Source organism: Ranitomeya imitator, chromosome 2, assembly GCF_032444005.1.
Source record: "Ranitomeya imitator isolate aRanImi1 chromosome 2, aRanImi1.pri, whole genome shotgun sequence".
Classification (NCBI taxonomy): domain Eukaryota; kingdom Metazoa; phylum Chordata; class Amphibia; order Anura; family Dendrobatidae; genus Ranitomeya; species Ranitomeya imitator.
This window is the reverse complement of record NC_091283.1, coordinates 191,598,377-191,616,836: the sequence shown is the minus strand read 5'-3', so window position 1 is coordinate 191,616,836 and position 18,460 is coordinate 191,598,377. Positions and strand designations below refer to the sequence as shown.

The 18,460-nt window shown below is 42.7% G+C and overlaps 1 protein-coding gene across 1 annotated transcript; it reads left to right on the top strand.

Annotated features, from left to right (window-relative positions):
• The first annotated feature begins 763 nt into the window (after positions 1-763).
• LOC138662602 (uncharacterized) lies at positions 764-9,723 on the top strand. Its single transcript, XM_069748419.1, has 7 exons — positions 764-1,219; positions 1,793-1,847; positions 1,950-2,156; positions 2,253-2,399; positions 2,513-2,629; positions 2,869-3,258; positions 7,937-9,723. Exons 2-7 carry the CDS (start codon positions 1,793-1,795, stop codon positions 7,966-7,968), a joined length of 948 nt encoding a protein of 315 aa, XP_069604520.1. The 5' UTR covers positions 764-1,219; the 3' UTR covers positions 7,969-9,723.
• Positions 9,724-18,460: the final 8,737 nt, after the last annotated feature.

Below are 18,460 nucleotides of genomic sequence, written 5' to 3'. Positions count from 1 at the left end.
GCCACCTTGGGTTATCAACTGTACTTGTAGTTTTTCAGAAATCAGTTCCTTAACAATAAAGTATGCATCATATCTTCCACCATTGTGGGCAATAAATGTATGATCTGAAAATTTACCGCCTGTAAAGAACTGTACAAAGTCATGTGTACAGGTATCGCCCTCAAACTCCCAGGAGGGGTGGCCATACAGCGTTGTAGCATAAATGTAATTCGGGATGTGCGTGCCTGTCTCCTGCATACATTCAAAATCATAAAAGATATAGCAATCTGACTCATCCTGTGCTACATACTTCCGCATGTAACAAAGATGGGCATCGAATTTATTTATATGTCTGCGACATACAGGACAGCGCAAACCATTACATTTATGCTCTGTTTCACTATTTCTGGGGACAAAAAGGTTGCATTTATCACAAAATGTTTTAAGTCTGCAGAATGCTGGGTCACCTAATCCAAATTGTTTGTGATAATCTAAGCACACGCTCGAGCGGCAATAAACTCTGCAAACAGGACATCTGGGCTGTTGGTCGGCACCGCTTTCCACGCAATTCTCTCTCTGACAGGCTTTACAAAAATACTGACAGGAATGGTTGTTTTTGTGGTGAAACACTGAATTGCAGAGCTCACAAAAGTACTTAGCACCGATAAAACCCTTCATATTTTTGATACCGTATCCGCCTGCCACTGCGCATCAATGGCCGAGACGTAAATTTTATTTGTCAAAAAGCGTTTTCTAGCAGGCTTGTGTAGCGTGTAGGTGTCTTGCTTATTTAACCAGGCAATAACATCAGATTTCTTTATACCGCGTGCTCTTGCAGATCTAAATAATTTGTCAATACCCGAGAATGAGCCGGGTGCGCGGCATGTAAAATATTGTTTTTCTAATATGGCATCATACGATTTAGACGTCATGATTGATTAAAATGATTGTGGTTCGTTAATCAACAGCCTGCTTCTTTCAGAAATTCAGCTGTATAAAAATTCCTGTTTTAATCCGGATATATCATGCCTGAGTTAATGCATGCATTAATTGCATGTATGGTTGTGTTCTGGGTGTTAACAGCAGGCGTGTGGTGGGGGCGTAACTGGGTGTGTTTCTGGGTGTTAACAGGTGAGCTGGTTTCTGACACTCAGGATAAATACAGGTGGCTGGCCCACTAAAGTACATCAGACAACCACCAGAAGTCCGACCAGACTAAAAAAAGCAAGCTATTCTAAATGTAAGTATATAAGACAGTTGTGTTATTATTCGCAAATGCTTAATTATATTTAACTATGCATCTCTAAAACCATAATTAAGGGTGTTATTTGTCTAATAAGTTAGTTTTATACTGGAGGATAGCTGCATATTTAGTATCGTTGTATAATATAGTTTTACTGCATAAAACATATTCTGTGGTACATAATTAATATAGAAAGACTTATCCGCGGGCAACTATTATAACATAATTTATGTAATACAGTAGTTAATAACTGTCAATACGCCCTAACTAGCGCCTGCAGCGTTTACTTACTACATGTGTGTTGTTTAACATAGACATATTTATAGTCATATTTATACAGTAGCGGTATATTTAGTGGGGCTGTGTAATATAGTTTTACCGCATAAATCATATTTGTGGCGCATAATTAATATAGAAAGACTTAGCCGTATTACCCATGATTTGCTTAGTATAAGAATATTTATACACGGGGAGCAGTTTATTTGTTGGGGTATATAATTGAGTTTGACGAGTAGTGGTGTGTGGATAATATAGATTGCGCATAAAATTTACACAGATAATTTATTTTAGATGGAATCCCAACATTTTTCGGCTTTTTCCAGTCAAGTTGCGGATTCGGTAATAGGTATGTTTCAAGATTTATATACATGTATCTGTTAGTGTCCCATTCTAACTAAGGGCTGTTTTTATATATTATCTTTATATTGTTTATTCTTTCTTGTTTAAGATGAATTAATCAGGACCATCCCCGATAATCTAGATGAATTTACCAGGAACACCCCCGATGCTGTAGATGAATTTATCAGCAACTATAGCGATGATTTTTTAAACGGCTTCAGCGTGCCTACTCTGGAGTGTGATACACCTGGAGCTGAGTATAGTAACACTAATGCAGGTGTCGCTGCTGTGTGGGATTTGACTCAAGGCATCATAGGTGCGTTGTGTGACTGCTGTGTATGTATGTGTGTGTGTGTGTGTATATAGCTTTTAAGTATTTAGACGTGTAAATATATATATTAATTCTTTACAGATGTCGACATGTTTCCAGAACCAACCACCACGGAACACAATCAGCCGCCTGTTGAGGAACTGATGTACCAGACCCCCACGCCGAGAAACAGCCCTGATTCTAGAGCACCTAAAAAACAGCTCGGACCGGCGGGCAAAAAAGGGAGAGGTGAGAATCGTATGAAAAGTTTTTTTTTTTTTTTTTTTTTTTTTTTTTTTTTTGCACAACCGCTCTGCGAAAATCCACCACGCCTCTACTAAGGCCTGTATCTTTATTTATAGCTTGTAAACTGAAGCCTAGAAGAATTTTCACAAAAGAGAATATACCGGAGCTAATGGAGAGCATCGCAGAAGCTGCAGAAGACGCCACGGCAATCATTCACCACACATCGCTATCCCGTAAGTGTATATTTTGGTATACAGGCACAGTCTCTGTACAGTCAATGATGCACGTGCTTCATCATTGAGATCCATGGCCCCCACATATCTGACACATGTATAATCTATCCTGCAGCTAAGCGCAGCGGCCTGCGTCGGTCTCACACATATCTGGCACACGTATAATCTTTCCTGCAGCTATGCGCAGCGGCCTGCGACGGTCTCGCACATATCTGACACATGTATAATCTTTCCTACAGCTAAGCGCAAAGTCATGAGAAAAACACCTCCAGCACCTCTACAGCCGCTACAGATCACCGAGAATGGCGCAGCACAAGCGTGGCCGGCGATACAGACGGCTAATGGTTCTGTTAGAGCATATCCGCTATCACCGATCTGCGTGGTGCAGGACGCAGGAAACCCTGTACCGTCGGACCATCGTGAAATACCCCATTCAAGTACCGGTCAGCCATCGACAATCCGTGTGAATGACCCCGCGCCACTATATCCAGAAGTGCTCGAGGCACCCCGAAAACATAAGCGGAAAACAAAACATGTTACAGAGTCACCAACCGCATCCTGCGCCGTGGGTGCAACAGCCACGATGAGTCGTGAAGAGTATGATCGCGAGATTGATCAGCTCGCTGATGGTAAGCAACCATCCATAGAACCGCTCATTATACGTATGTCCCACACTATGCAACCGTCAGCGCCATGTGTAACGGGTCCTGCTAATGCCTCTGGGGCCGGACCCTCAGGACCCTCTAATTTGGGTGACATATCTCATGTCTGTGTATCTAACTCTGTTAATGTTAAGAAACGGTCAAAGAGGTCGCGGCCGGATGATGTTAAGGGGTGTAAAGAGCTTAAGGTGTGTAAAAAGCCACGGATTCATGCGCCAGCTATAGATCTGCAGCATGAATCCCGCAGCTGGGACCCCGTTGAAATGCTTGTATTTCAGGAACACATCGGCCGCTACTTACGCTACAAACGCTGGGTCCCCAAAATAATGTTTTTTTGTGATACTTTTGAAAAATTATTATTAACACAAAACCCAACACAGGCTAATAAGTCCGAACTATACGCACTTCGGAGCCTGCTGCTGGATGGCGAGATAACAACTACAGCGACCCCATTATGACTAGATATGGTCGGCTACGGCATGCATAAACCACCTAAACTAACACTACCCAGGTATAATAGGGCTAGAGTTATAAAGAGGGCTCTAAAATTGTTGGTCAGCGCTAGACGGGCGCTATGCTCTAGGAGGCGCCGTGGTGCCATGTGTCCTGCAATGCCTCTACAGTCACCACAGATGTCGTCACAAGAGTCAGAACAGCACTCACATAGTCCAGGCAGCTCTGCAGCTGCCGCACAGGCATCTACACAAAATTCACAAGCCGCAGACGCTGCTGGTAATGTGCGGCGCCCCGATCATACAGTATTTTTGCAACACATCCATCATCATGAAAGAGCCCTCCGCAATTTCAACGGTCATATACATACAGATCATTTTAGATTTGTAAATTTAGAGCGTGTACGATCATTTGAAGAGGGCTTGAATATTGTTCATGAAGGCATTCAGGCATTACTGGATAGAATCATCAGGGACATTGAACCTGGCGACTTTGTACAGTTAAGGTTTGATGCCGGTGATACTTTAGACCCTATTTTCACTACAAAACAAACCCGTGAAGATTTTAATTCCGAATCTTTTTTAAATGCTGTTGCCCGCGCACTTCAAAGTAACAGTGAATGCATATCATCCAATTCGCTAAAGCTAGTCGTCACCATCATTAAAAACCGACGCGGTGGTGTAAAACAAAAAAGGCGCTTGAAATCTATAGCGAGCAGTCAGATCATTAAACAAAAGAGACAATGGCTGTATGATTTTAACAATTACACGACAAATCTGTGTTTGGCTGCTAGTGTGTGCGCCCTGATGGACGCCACGAATGTCACTGATGGTGTTTTACTGAGCCGCTCTAAAAACATACACGCAGCACTGGGCATCCCTGATGACCAATTAGTGAGTTTTAGCGACATCCCTGCATTTGAAAAATATTTGGGGGTCACCATTAAAGTACTGTACTATAGTCAGGGCGATTGGCGTTACTTTGAGAGCGGTAATACAGCTAATGGCAAAACAGTATTCATATTGTTCCATGATAATCACTACTACGGTATCAAAAATATGAAGGGTTTTATCGGTGCTAAGTACTTTTGTGAGCTCTGCAATTCAGTGTTTCACCACAAAAACAACCATTCCTGTCAGTATTTTTGTAAAGCCTGTCAGAGAGAGAATTGCGTGGAAAGCGGTGCCGACCAACAGCCCAGATGTCCTGTTTGCAGAGTTTATTGCCGCTCGAGCGTGTGCTTAGATTATCACAAACAATTTGGATTAGGTGACCCAGCATTCTGCAGACTTAAAACATTTTGTGATAAATGCAACCTTTTTGTCCCCAGAAATAGTGAAACAGAGCATAAATGTAATGGTTTGCGCTGTCCTGTATGTCGCAGACATATAAATAAATTCGATGCCCATCTTTGTTACATGCGGAAGTATGTAGCACAGGATGAGTCAGATTGCTATATCTTTTATGATTTTGAATGTATGCAGGAGACAGGCACGCACATCCCGAATTACATTTATGCTACAACGCTGTATGGCCACCCCTCCTGGGAGTTTGAGGGCGATACCTGTACACATGACTTTGTACAGTTCTTTACAGGCGGTAAATTTTCAGATCATACATTTATTGCCCACAATGGTGGAAGATATGATGCATACTTTATTGTTAAGGAACTGATTTCTGAAAAACTACAAGTACAGTTGATAACCCAAGGTGGCCGCCTCTTGTGTGTGTCGCTACCCGATTTGTCTATAAGGTTCATAGACTCTCTAAATTTTATCCCCATGAAACTCAGTAAATTACCACAGGCCATGGGCTTTTCAGGAGGCAAAGGGCATTTTCCACACTTTTTCAATACCAGAGAAAACCAAAACTATGTAGGTCCCATACCTGATGTAAAATATTATGGGGTGGAGTACATGTCACCTGGTGAGAAGGTAGAGTTCCTGGAGTGGTATGAGACACAGGTAAATACAACTTTTGACTTCAAGGCCGAGCTAAAATCTTATTGCAAACAAGATGTTGAAATTTTGAGGCACGCCTGCGAGATCTATAGAGAGCGTATTATGCAGATGACGCAGAAAAATGTTAAAAAATACTGTAAGCGTCAAAAGCAAAAGATTGTAGTGCGCAGATGTGTTGATCCTTTTCAGCTCATCACCCTGGCCTCGGTGTGTATGACAATGTACCGGTTTAAATTTCTTCCAAAAAAGACAATCGCCATTTTACCTGGTGATAATTATCACAAGGCAAAAAAGCGCTACTCGACACCCGCTATACAGTGGCTCATGTATGTAGCCCACTCTGAGAACATCGACATACAGCACGCTTTGAGAGGCGGTGAAAAACAGGTCGGGAAGTATTTTCTAGATGGCTATGCCTATGTTAGCGGCCAGCACATAGCCTTTGAATTTCAGGGGTGTTTTTACCACGGTTGCCCCGTGTGCTATAATGAAAATGACACAAATAAGGTCACAAGCACGTCCTACGGACAGTTATATTACACCTTTTTAGCTAAAAAGCGTTACTTACAGTGTTGCGGGTACACAGTAAGACTGATGTGGGAACATGAGTGGAATGAAATGGTTGAAAATGATTCTAACCTTCAAACATTTCTTCGTCAGATGGAATTCCCCGCTCCTTTAGACCCCCGTGATGCGCTTTATGGCGGGCGAACTAACGCCATTAAGCTCTATCACCATCTGGAAGAAGGGGAGACTTTACACTACTACGATTTCACCAGTCTGTACCCCTTTGTAAACAAAACTAAAACATACCCTGTAGGCCATCCAGACATCATCTACGACAATTTTGGATTCATTAAAAAATACTTTGGCATTGCTAGAGTCAAGGTCTACCCGCCGAGAGATTTATTTTTTCCAGTTCTACCGGTAAAACTCAACAAAAAATTAATGTTTCCCCTTTGCTACACATGCGCTGCAAATTCCCAGGCAGATATTTGTGCCCACAGTGATGAAGAACGGGCGCTGACAGGCACCTGGTGCACTATAGAGCTCGAGATGGCGATAGAAAAAGGGTATCGGATCGCTCACATCTATGAAATATGGCATTTTCCTAAAACCACTGATGATCTGTTTGCGCCTTACATTAAATTACATCTTAGGGATAAGCAGGAAGCCTCTGGTTATCCTAGCTGGTGCACTGATGACGCCAAGAAACGGCAGTACATTGACTCTTTTCTTGAAAAAGAAGGTGTCCAATTACGGCCTGAAAATATAGCTGTCAATCCTGCTAAGCGCCAGATCTCCAAGCTTTTCTTAAATTCTTTATGGGGAAAGTTTGCTCAGAGATCTAATCTATCATGTACCAGCATTGTTAGGGATCCAGATGAGCTTTTTAAGTATTTGTTCCTGCCTTACTATGACATTTCGATGTTACATTTCCTTGATGATGACACCGCAACCATTAACTGGAAATATGCAAAAGGCCACCACACACTCAACAAAAACACAAACATTTTTATAGCGTGTTTTACAACAGCGTATGCTCGGTTAGAGCTCTATTCGCTGCTGGACCGGCTGCAGGAGAGGTGCCTTTATCACGACACAGACTCAGTTATTTTTGTACAGAGAGATGGTGAGTGGCAACCGCCTTTAGGCGATTACCTGGGGGAGCTGACCAGTGAAATACCCGATGGTACACACATCACAGAATTTGTATCCGCGGGCCCCAAAACTTACGGCTACAAACTCAACACCGGTAAAACTGTCTTAAAAGTTAAGGGGATAACACTAAATGTTGGTAACTCTCAATCTATTAATTTCAACAGTCTGAAAGATCTAGTTCTGGACTACCCGCGCAATTCTGCCGCAGAAACTCAGAAACGTATTGTCGTACAGCAGGCGTCCATTGTGAGAAATAAAAAGTACTGGGATATTGAAACAAGGCCATTACGCAAAACACAAAAGTGCGTTTATACAAAGCGGCGACTATTAGACGATTTCACAACATTACCTTTTGGGTATTAGTCGAGTATTGTGATGGATACGCGTCTGCAACACCCGTTCTCGTGCATTCTAGCAGGCCCGTCTAATTCTGGAAAGAGCTATTTTGTAAAACAGCTGCTATATAATATTGAAGCTAATTTTTCTCAGAAACCTGATAATATTGTATGGTTTTATTCGTGTTGGCAAAAACTATATGATGAAATCTCTCTCTCTTTTCCCCACGCCAGATTTGTGGAGGGTCTGCCGAATACATTCGTAGATGACGAATTATTCCCACCGGAGAAGGTGAATTTGGCGATTGTTGATGATCTCATGGAGAGTGCTAGTGAGAATTGTGAGATAGAAAAAGCCTTTACCAAGTATGTGCACCACAGAAATCTCAGCATTTTCTACCTGGTGCAAAACATATTTTGTCAGGGCAAGAAAAGCCGTACGATAAATTTAAACACAAAGTACATGGTGCTTTTTAACAACCCCCGAGATAAATTACAAATTTTAACTCTAGCTCGTCAGATGTATCCCGGAAAAACACGTTTTTTCCTAGAAGCTTTTGAGGATGCCACGCGGGAGCCTTACGGGTATTTGCTTGTAGATTTGAGAGCTAATACTCCTGAGGATCTGCGTTTAAGGACTGGGTTGTTTCCACCCGCGCTGCCCGCTGTCTATGTTCAGAAGAAAAAAACTTCTAAAAAGTGAATTTTACCAGGTATCAGACATTCTACGCTGTGGTCGTTGTGATGTAAAGATGTCTGAGAGGCTCCGGCGTAACTGGGCTCTCTTAAAAACCCTAGTGAAAGCAACCCCCGCTGTCAGAAAGTCTATTTTGCGCGATGCAAGCAATGATTTAATTACAGCCATAGGCGAGATTGCTTTAAATATCTTAAAAGGCAGGATTCCGCTGAAAGAGCGCCAAAAAGGTATATTAAAGAAGTGGCGTAAAGCTATAAGAACCCTGAGCGACAGGTCTCAGCCCATAAAGAAAAAGAAGCGCCTACTAAAACAGGCCGGCGGGTTTATCGGTCCTCTTTTAGCTTTTGCAATCCCAATAATAACAAGCCTGATCGCCGGAAGATAATGGAGCATACAACGAAAATGTATCTAGTCCCCAAACAGGAGCTAGACAAACTAAGACCCGGTACTACAGATAACATACGCGACAGTGTTATTCGGCGCCTTGATGGTGAGATTAGCGACATTTTACAGCGTCGTGACATTCCCGATGATGTGAAAATTAAAATGTATAGCGCTGTGCTACAACGCTACTTGGTACATACGAGGCACAGCTCAAAAGAAGTAACGGCTTTAAATCTCGTTAGCCCTCCTGATCCTGGTCAGCAGCAATTGCCAAATACCGACTCTGATAAAAATCATGAGATCGCTGAAATTGTCGGACATATAAACCAAAGATATAAAAAGAATGCTGAATTTTTACTAAACAGGCTGCTGCAGAATAAAAATGTCACAGCATGGAATAATAATGCTGAATTTATTTTCAAAGGATCCGTAATACCAGGGTCTAACTTACTGGATTTGGTACGTAGTACAACGCAGAGTCATGCTCTGAACAGTAGAAATTTACCACCGGGTTGGGATTCATTTATGCAGGCTATGGCCGAACTAAATATGCCGTCTACAGTTGTGGGTAACCCCGCTACTAGGAAGCTTTTAGATGAATTAAAAATTACCAACAGTGAGACACGCTCTGTATCTACACCGCTGAAGTTAGCGGCGGTTCCCCGTACAATTCAATCTTTACATTCCCCGTCATTAGGTACCACACGTGGAACTCTGCTACCTAAAAAAAGGTCTCTACCGATGCTGCAAACCATGTGGCTCACGATGTAAAGAATGTACTGGATAAATGCTGTACACGCCTTGTAACGCTATATTAATTATTTTGTAAGAAGTGTAATTGTTCATTGTACTATTTTAATGTTTTTACTTTTTATATTCTGTATGAATTTTTATAGTAATGAAATGTCTTTGAGATGCTGTTTTATTGTGAGAAATAAATCTTTTAAATTTTTTTTTACAATATCGTGTCTTTGGTTTTTATTCGTATAAAACACGCCGCTTCTTACTTGTGTTGTAACATTGGGTCATATTATAACTTGTGTTGTGACATTGGTGCATATCTCTTCTGTGTATATAAGGCAGCCACAAGGATAAAACCTGCTACAATGTGAATAAACACAACTTGCAATGGCCTCAGTAGATAACAAATAACTTTGCAGATGCCATCTTCAGGACACAAAAAAGAGAAAGCAAATATCAATTCAGGTACAATACAAGTACAAATGTGTTATAAAACAAAGTTCTGCTTCACAAAGATCACCAAACAGCATGAGTTTGTACAAAAATATCTGACCCTCAGATAACACAGCTGTTTTCTGAGAAAGCTAATACAAAAAACAAATAACCTCAGATGCCATCTTCAGGACACAATAACTTTTCTGTTTGTGAGAATAAACATTTATGGGGTACGCAAATACAACAACAATTGCTTGACCTAGGTGCTATAACCCGCTGACCCACAGTTAACCTAATTTAGGTAATGTTCACCATTTAGTTAGTGTTTGAGAATACTTTTCACATAACAGGCTGTAGGATTGCATACAGAAACATCAGCCCTATTCACTATATGGATACACTGTGAATAAAACAAAAGCTTACAGAATCAAACTCGGGGCTACGTATAAAATCTATTATAAAACAAATGAAAAAGGTGTTATAAACCACGTGTAAAATAAATACACGACTAGGCTATAATTATAAACATGTGTTATTCCACAAAATACGGGAATAATATCAAAACTACAACAAATTAAACTATATTAAACTATATCAAAAGGGGAAATCAAACAAGGAGGGACAGCTGGATACCAGCCGTCAGACAAGGGGAGGGGAGGGGTCCAGCCGTCAAACAAGGGGAGGGGAGGGGTTACACACTTTGATACACTTTGATAGGGGCGGGGCACCTGTCAGATTGAGTTTGACGAAACCTGGCTATTATACACTACTACTCTTACCCAAATAGTTTCCAAAGAACACAATTTAAAGGGAACCTGTCACCCCCAAAATGGAAGATGAGCTAAGCACACCAGCATCAGGGGCTTATCTACAGCATTGTGTAATGCTGTAGATAAGCCTGAAAGATGAGAAAAAGAGGTTAGATTACTCACCCAGGGGCAGTCCCGTCCGATGGGCATCACGGTCCGGGTCCAGCGCCTCCTTTCTTCATATGCTGACGTCCTCTTCTTGTCTTCACGCTGCGGCTCCGGCGCAGACGTACTTTATCGCCCTGTTGAGGGCAGAGCAAAGTACTGCAGTGCGCAGGCGGCCCTCTGACCTTTCCCGGCAAACTGTGCACTGCAGTACTTTGCTCTGCCCTCAACAGGGCGATAAAGTACGCCTGCGCCGGAGCCGCAGCGTGAATACAAGAGGACGTCATCCTATGAAGAAAGGAGGCGCTGGACCCGGACCGCGACACCCATCGGACCGGACCGCAGCGGGACCGCCCCTGGGTGAGTATAATCTAACCTTTTTCTCATCTTTCAGGATACATCGGGGGCTTATCTACAGCATTACAGAATGCTGTAGATAAGCCCCTGATGTCGGTGGGTTTAGCTTATCTTCGATTTTGGGGGTGACAGGTTCCCTTTAAAGATACAGTCATGGTTTAAAAGTGTTGACACCCTTGAAATTGTTGGCATTGTGGCTAAACAACTTTGTTTCACGCATGTGATGCTTGTTTAAACTCACTTGTGACAAGTTACAGATGTGGACAATATGAAAATCATACCTGAAATCAGATAAAAAGGGGAGAAATTGACTCAATCTTTGCATTGTGTGTCACACTAAGCATGGAGAACAGAAAGAGAAGAGAACTGTCTGAGGACTTGAGAACCAAAATTGTGGGAAAATATCAACAATCTCAAGGTTACAGGTCCATCTCCAGAGATCTTGATGTTTCTTTGCCAAGGTGAGCAACATAATCAAGAGGTTTACAACCCATTGCACTGCAGCTAATCTCCCTGGGCATAGACAGCAGAGAACAATTAATGAAAGGTTGTAACACAGGAGGAGTCCGGATGGTGGATAAGCAGCCACAATCAAGTTCCAAAGAAATTCAAGCTGTCCTGCAGGCTCTGGGTGCATCAATGTCAGCATATGTACTTCTCTAAGAATTCCGTGTTCCTGTTCGGGTTTGGCAGCCCAAACAAACCCTGTTGAAAGCGCAGCCAATCAACAAGCTTTTCCTGTATGTGCCCTACCAGCCCTATCATAGCCATGTCAAGTATTGGCATAGCTGTGATTAGCCAGTATATATATATATATATATATATATATATATATATATATATACATACATACAGTGGGGCAAAAAAGTATTTAGTCAATCAACAATGGTGCAAGTTCCACCACTTACAAAGATGAGAGGCGTCTGTAATTTACATCATAGGTAGACCTCAACTATGGGAGACAAACTGAGAAAAAAAAATCCAGAAAATCACATTGTCTGTTTTTTTTAATCATTTTTTTGCATATTAAGGTGGAAAATAAGTATTTGGTCAGAAACAAACAATCAAGATTTCTGGCTCTCACAGACCTGTAACTTCTTCTTTAATAGTCTCCTCTTTCCTCCACTCATTACCTGTGGTAATGGCACCTGTTTAAACTTGTTATCAGTATAAAAAGACACCTGTGCACACCCTCAAACAGTCTGACTCCAAACTCCACTATGGTGAAGACCAAACAGCTGTCAAAGGACACCAGAAACAAAATTGTAGCCCTGCACCAGGCTGGGAAGACCGAATCTGCAATAGCCAACCAGCTTGGAGTGAAAAAATCAACAGAGGGAGCAATAATTAGAAAATGGAAGACATACAAGACCACTGATAATCTCCCTCGATCTGGGGCTCCACGCAAAATCCCACCCCGTGGGGTCAGAATGATCACAAGAACGGTGAGCAAAAATCCCAGAACCATGCGGGGGGACCTAGTGAATGAACTGCAGAGAGCTGGGACCAATGTAACAAGGCCTACCATAAGTAACACACTACGCCACCATGGACTCAGATCCTGCAGTGCCAGACGTGTCCCACTGCTTAAGCCAGTACATGTCCGGGCCCGTCTGAAGTTTGCTAGAGAGCATTTGGATGATCCAGAGGAGTTTTGGGAGAATGTCCTATGGTCTGATGAAACCAAACTGGAACTGTTTGGTAGAAACACAACTTGTGTTTGGAGGAAAAAGAATACTGAGTTGCATCCATCAAACACCATACCTACTGTAAAGCATGGTGGTGGAAACATCATGCTTTGGGGCTGTTTCTCTGCAAAGGGGCCAGGACGACTGATCCGGGTACATGAAAGAATGAATGGGGCCATGTATCGTGAGATTTTGAGTGCAAACCTCCTTCCATCAGCAAGGGCATTGAAGATGAAACGTGGCTGGGTCTTTCAACATGACAATGATCCAAAGCACACCGCCAGGGCAACGAAGGAGTGGCTTCGTAAGAAGCATTTCAATGTCCTGGAGTGCCCTAGCCAGTCTCCAGATCTCAACCCTATAGAAAACCTTTGGAGGGAGTTGAAAGTCCGTGTTGCCAAGCGAAAAGCCAAAAACATCACTGCTCTAGAGGAGATCTGCATGGAGGAATGGGCCAACATAACAACAACAGTGTGTGGCAACCTTGTGAAGACTTACAGAAAACGTTTGACCTCTGTCATTGCCAACAAAGGATATATTACAAAGTATTGAGATGAAATTTTGTTTCTGACCAAATACTTATTTTCCACCATAATATGCAAATAAAATGTTAAAAAAACAGATAATGTGATTTTCTGGATTTTTTTTCTCAGTTTGTCTCCCATAGTTGAGGTCTACCTATGATGTAAATTACAGACGCCTCTCATCTTTTTAAGTGGTGGAACTTGCACTATTGCTGACTGACTAAATACTTTTTTGCCCCACTGTATATATATATATATATATATTTTTTTTTTTAAATTAAAAAAAATGATGTGTGGTCCCCCTCTATTCTTGATAACCAGAGCAGGTAAAGCTGACAGCTGTGGGCTGCAGCACTTAGCTTTATCTTGGCTAGTTATCAAAAATAGATGGGTTCCCGCACTTTAAAAAAAAAAAATGTAAATAATTTTAAAAATTACGTGGGATTTCCCACATTTTGAAAACAAGACAAGATAAAACAGACAGCTGGGGGTTGGTATTCTCAGACTGGGAAGGGGCCATGGATATTAACATTTGTCACCACTCAGCAATGCAACCAGATGTAGCAAGAGTAGGGGCTTGTTTGGGACATAAGCATTATGGATTATCTGCGCACAGGTGAGTAACTTTTATTTTTTATTTTTATATTAATAAATGAGTAAAAGAGGATTGGGGAGTGTTTTGTTAAAAAAAAAAGACTTTTTCTGTGTCTATTATTACTTTTTACTTACTGGGTTAGTAATGGGGGAGTCTTGATAGATGCCTCTCCGTTACTAAATAGCTGACATTACAAAACTGACATCAACCCCCAAATCATTACACCACTTACCAACGCACCAAGGTCACCAACACCCGGGAAAAGCAAATCCATCTAATGGATGCGCTATTTCTGGGGCAGCTAAGAGCTGATGTTATTAGTCTGCAAGGGGGCCAATAGCCGTGGGGGCCCACAAATATGCCCGACCCATTTTTTGGGGTTTTGTGTGAAACTATGTCCGATTTGCCTTGTTTCCCTTTTATGTGTTGTTCCAATACACACAAAAGGAAATAAACGTGTGTAAGAAGACATGTGTAATTGTGATAATTTTCTGGGACAAATACTTCATTTTCTAGAACTGACTGTATAGCAGAGCCAACACCGTACGTCAGTGATCTGACCTACCATTATATTAACACAAATTGCTGCCCTTTGGCAAGCTGTTAATTATACCGACATACCATTAGGGCACGTAGATGGTAGAGGCACAGGAGCTGTACCAGCGCCATTACTTGTGGGCGCTGGCTGTGTTACAGAGCTGATGACCCTCTCTACTCTCCAGATATCTACTATATAATTGTCTAAGGGTCACTTCCGTCTTTCTGTCTGTCCTTCTGTCTGTAACGGAAATCCCAAGTCGCTGATTAGTCGCGGCAAAAATGCCACAACCAATCAGCGACGGGCACAGTCCGGTGGCAAAATGGCCGCTCCTTACTCCCCGCAGTCAGTGCCCGCAGTCCATACTCCCCCCAGTCAGCGCTCACACAGGGTTAATGGCAGCGTTAATGGACCGTGTTATGCCGCGGTGTAACGCAATCCATTAACGCTGCTATTAACCCTGTGTGACCAACTTTTTACTATTGATGCTGCCTATGCGGCATCAATAGTAAAAAGCTGTTAAAAATAAAAAATCATTATATACTCACCTTCCGTGGGCCCCCAGATCCAGCCGAGGCCTTTCCGGCTCCTCGCGACGTTCCGGTGACCGGTCCATGCATTGCGGTCTCGCGAGATGATGACGTAGCGGTCTCGCGAGACCGCTACATCATCTCGCGAGACAGCAATGCACTCTTGGGACCGGAGCGTCGGTAAATGCTTCCTGGATCCGGGGGCTCCGGAAGGTGAGTATATAACTTTTTTATTTAAATTTTTTTTTTAACAGGGATATGGTGCCCACATTGCTATATACTACGTGGGCTGTGTTAGATACTGCGTGGGCTGTTATAATACTACATCTCTGTGCTATATACTTTATGGGCTGTGCTATATACTATGTGGCTGTGGTATATATTATGTGGCTGGCCAATATACTACATTACTGTGCTCTATACTACGTGGCTGTAAACTACATGCATATTCTAGAATACCCGATGCGTTATAATACGGCCATCATCTAGTATGTATGTATGTATATATATATATATATATATATATATATACACACAGTTAGGGCCTGAAATATTTGGACAGTGACACAAGTTTTGTTATTTTAGCTGTTTACAAAAACATGTTCAGAAATACAATTATATATATAATATGGGCTGAAAGTGCACACTCCCAGCTGCAATATGATAGTTTCCACATCCAAATCGGAGAAAGGGTTTAGGAATCATAGCTCTGTAATGCATTGCGTCCTCTTTTTCAAGGGACCAAAAGTAATTGGACAATGGACTCTAAGGGCTGCAATTAACTCTGAAGGCGTCTCCCTCGTTAACCTGTAATCAATGAAGTAGTTAAAAGGTCAGGGGTGGATTCCAGGTGTGTGGTTTTGCATTTGGAAGCTGTTGCTGTGAGCAGACAACATGCGGTCAAAGGAACTCTCAATTGAGGTGAAGCAGAACATCCTGAGGCTGAAAAAAAAGAAAAAATCCATCAGAGAGATAGCAGACATGCTTGGAGTAGCAAAATCAACAGTTGGGTACATTCTGAGAAAAAAGGAATTGACTGGTGAGCTTGGGAACTCAAAAAGGCCTGGGCGTCCACAGATGACAACAGTGGTGGATGATCGCCGCATACTTAATTTGGTGAAGAAGAACCCGTTCACAACATCAACTGAAGTCCAGAACACTCTCAGTGAAGTAGGTGTATCTGTCTCTAAGTCAACAGTAAAGAGAAGACTCCATGACAGTAAATACAAAGGGTTCACATCTAGATGCAAACCATTCATCAATACCAAAAATAGACAGGCCAGAGTTAAATTTGCAGAAAAACACCTCAAGAAGCCAGCTCAGTTCTGGAAAAGTATTCTATGGACAGATGAGACAAAGATCAACCTGTACCACAATGATGGGAAGAAAAAAGTTTGGAGAAGAAAGGGAACGGCACATGATCCAAGGCACACAACATCCTCTGTAAAACATGGTGGAGGCAACGTGATGGCATGGGCATGCATGGCTTTCAATGGCACTGGGTCACTTGTGTTTATTGATGACATAAGAGCAGACAAGAGTAGCCGGATGAATTCTGAAGTGTACCGGGATATACTTTCAGCCCAGATTCAGCCAAATGCTGCAAAGTTGATTGGACGGCGCTTCATAGTACAGATGGACAATGACCCCAAGCATACAGCCAAAGCTACCCAGGAGTTCATGAGTGCCAAAAAGTGGAACATTCTGCAATGGCCAAGTCAATCTCCAGATCTAAACCCAATTGAGCATGCATTTCACTTGCTCAAATCCAGACTTAAGACGGAAAGACCCACAAACAAGCAAGACCTGAAGGCTGCGGCTGTAAAGGCCTGGCAAAGCATTAAGAAGGAGGAAACCCAGCGTTTGGTGATGTCCATGGGTTCCAGACTTAAGGCAGTGATTGCCTCCAAAGGATTTGCAACAAAATATTGAAAATAAAAATATTTTGTTTGGGTTATGTTTATTTGTCCAATTACTTTTGACCTCCTAAAATGTGGAGTGTTTGTAAAGAAATGTGTACAATTCCTACATTTTCTATCAGATATTTGTGTTCAACCCTTCAAATTAAACGTTACAATCTGTACTTGAATTCTGTTGTAGAGGTTTCATTTCAAATCCAATGTGGTGGCATGCAGAGCCCAACTCGCGAAAATTGTGTCACTGTCCAAATATTTCTGGCCCTAACTGTATATATATGTATATATTTTCGCACACTGCTCAAACCTGTCCAGTTATGAAGCAACTCCGATTGTGAATCAATTTCTCCTGCTGCTGTGAAAATGGAACAAACAACAGGGACAAGTGATCGGAAATTAGCAAGCCTTCCCCTATAACAGAGTGGTTCTCTAAAGGGGTGACCAACCACAGTTCATTTCTCTGTTCTCATCCTATTTTGGCAGTTGCTTTGATCACTTTTGCATTGTCATTGCTATCACCCCTAAAGGTATTGTACAGTAGCATGAGGCAGTGTCTTCAACCCACACAAGTGGCTCAGGTAATGCAGTTCATCCAGGATGGCACATCAGTGTAAGCTGTGGCAAGATGGGTAGCTGTGACTGTCAGCATAGTGTCCAGAGCATGGAGCAGATACCAGGAGACAGGCTAGTACACGTGGAGGGGGCTGTAGGAGGGCAACAACCCAGCAGCAGGACCGCTACCTCCTCCTATGAGCAATTAGGAACAGCGGGGGCAGTGCAAGAGCCCTGGAAAATGACCTTCAGCAGGCCACTAACAACCATGTGTCTGCTCAAACTGTCTAAAACAGACTGCATGAAGGTGGTATGAGGGCCTGACTTCCACGAGTGAGTGTTGTGCTTACAGCCCACACCGTGCAGGACGCTTGGCATTTTCCACAGAACACCAAGATTGACAGATTTGACATTGGCACCCTGTGCTCTTCACGGATGAGAGCAGGTTCACACTGGCCACGTGACAGAGTCTGGAGACGCCGTGGAGAGCGATCTGCTGCCTGCAACATCCTTCAGTATGACCAGTTTGGCAGTGGGTCAGTAATGGTGTGGGGTGGCATTTCTTTGGAGGGCCGCACAGCCCTCCATGTGCTCGCCAGAGGTAGCCTGACTGCCACTAGATACCGAGATGAGTTCCTCAGACCCCTTGTGAGACCATATGCAGGTGTGGTTGGCCCTGGGTTCCTCCTAATGCAGGACAATACCAGACCTCATGTGGCTGGAGTGTGTCAGCAGTTCCTGCAAGAAGAAGGCTTTAAACTATCAACTGGCCTGGCCATTCCCTAGACCTGAATCCAACTGAGCACATCTGGGACATCATGTCTGGCACCATCCACCAACATCACGTTGCACCACAGACTGTCCAGGAGTCGGTGGATGCTTTAGTC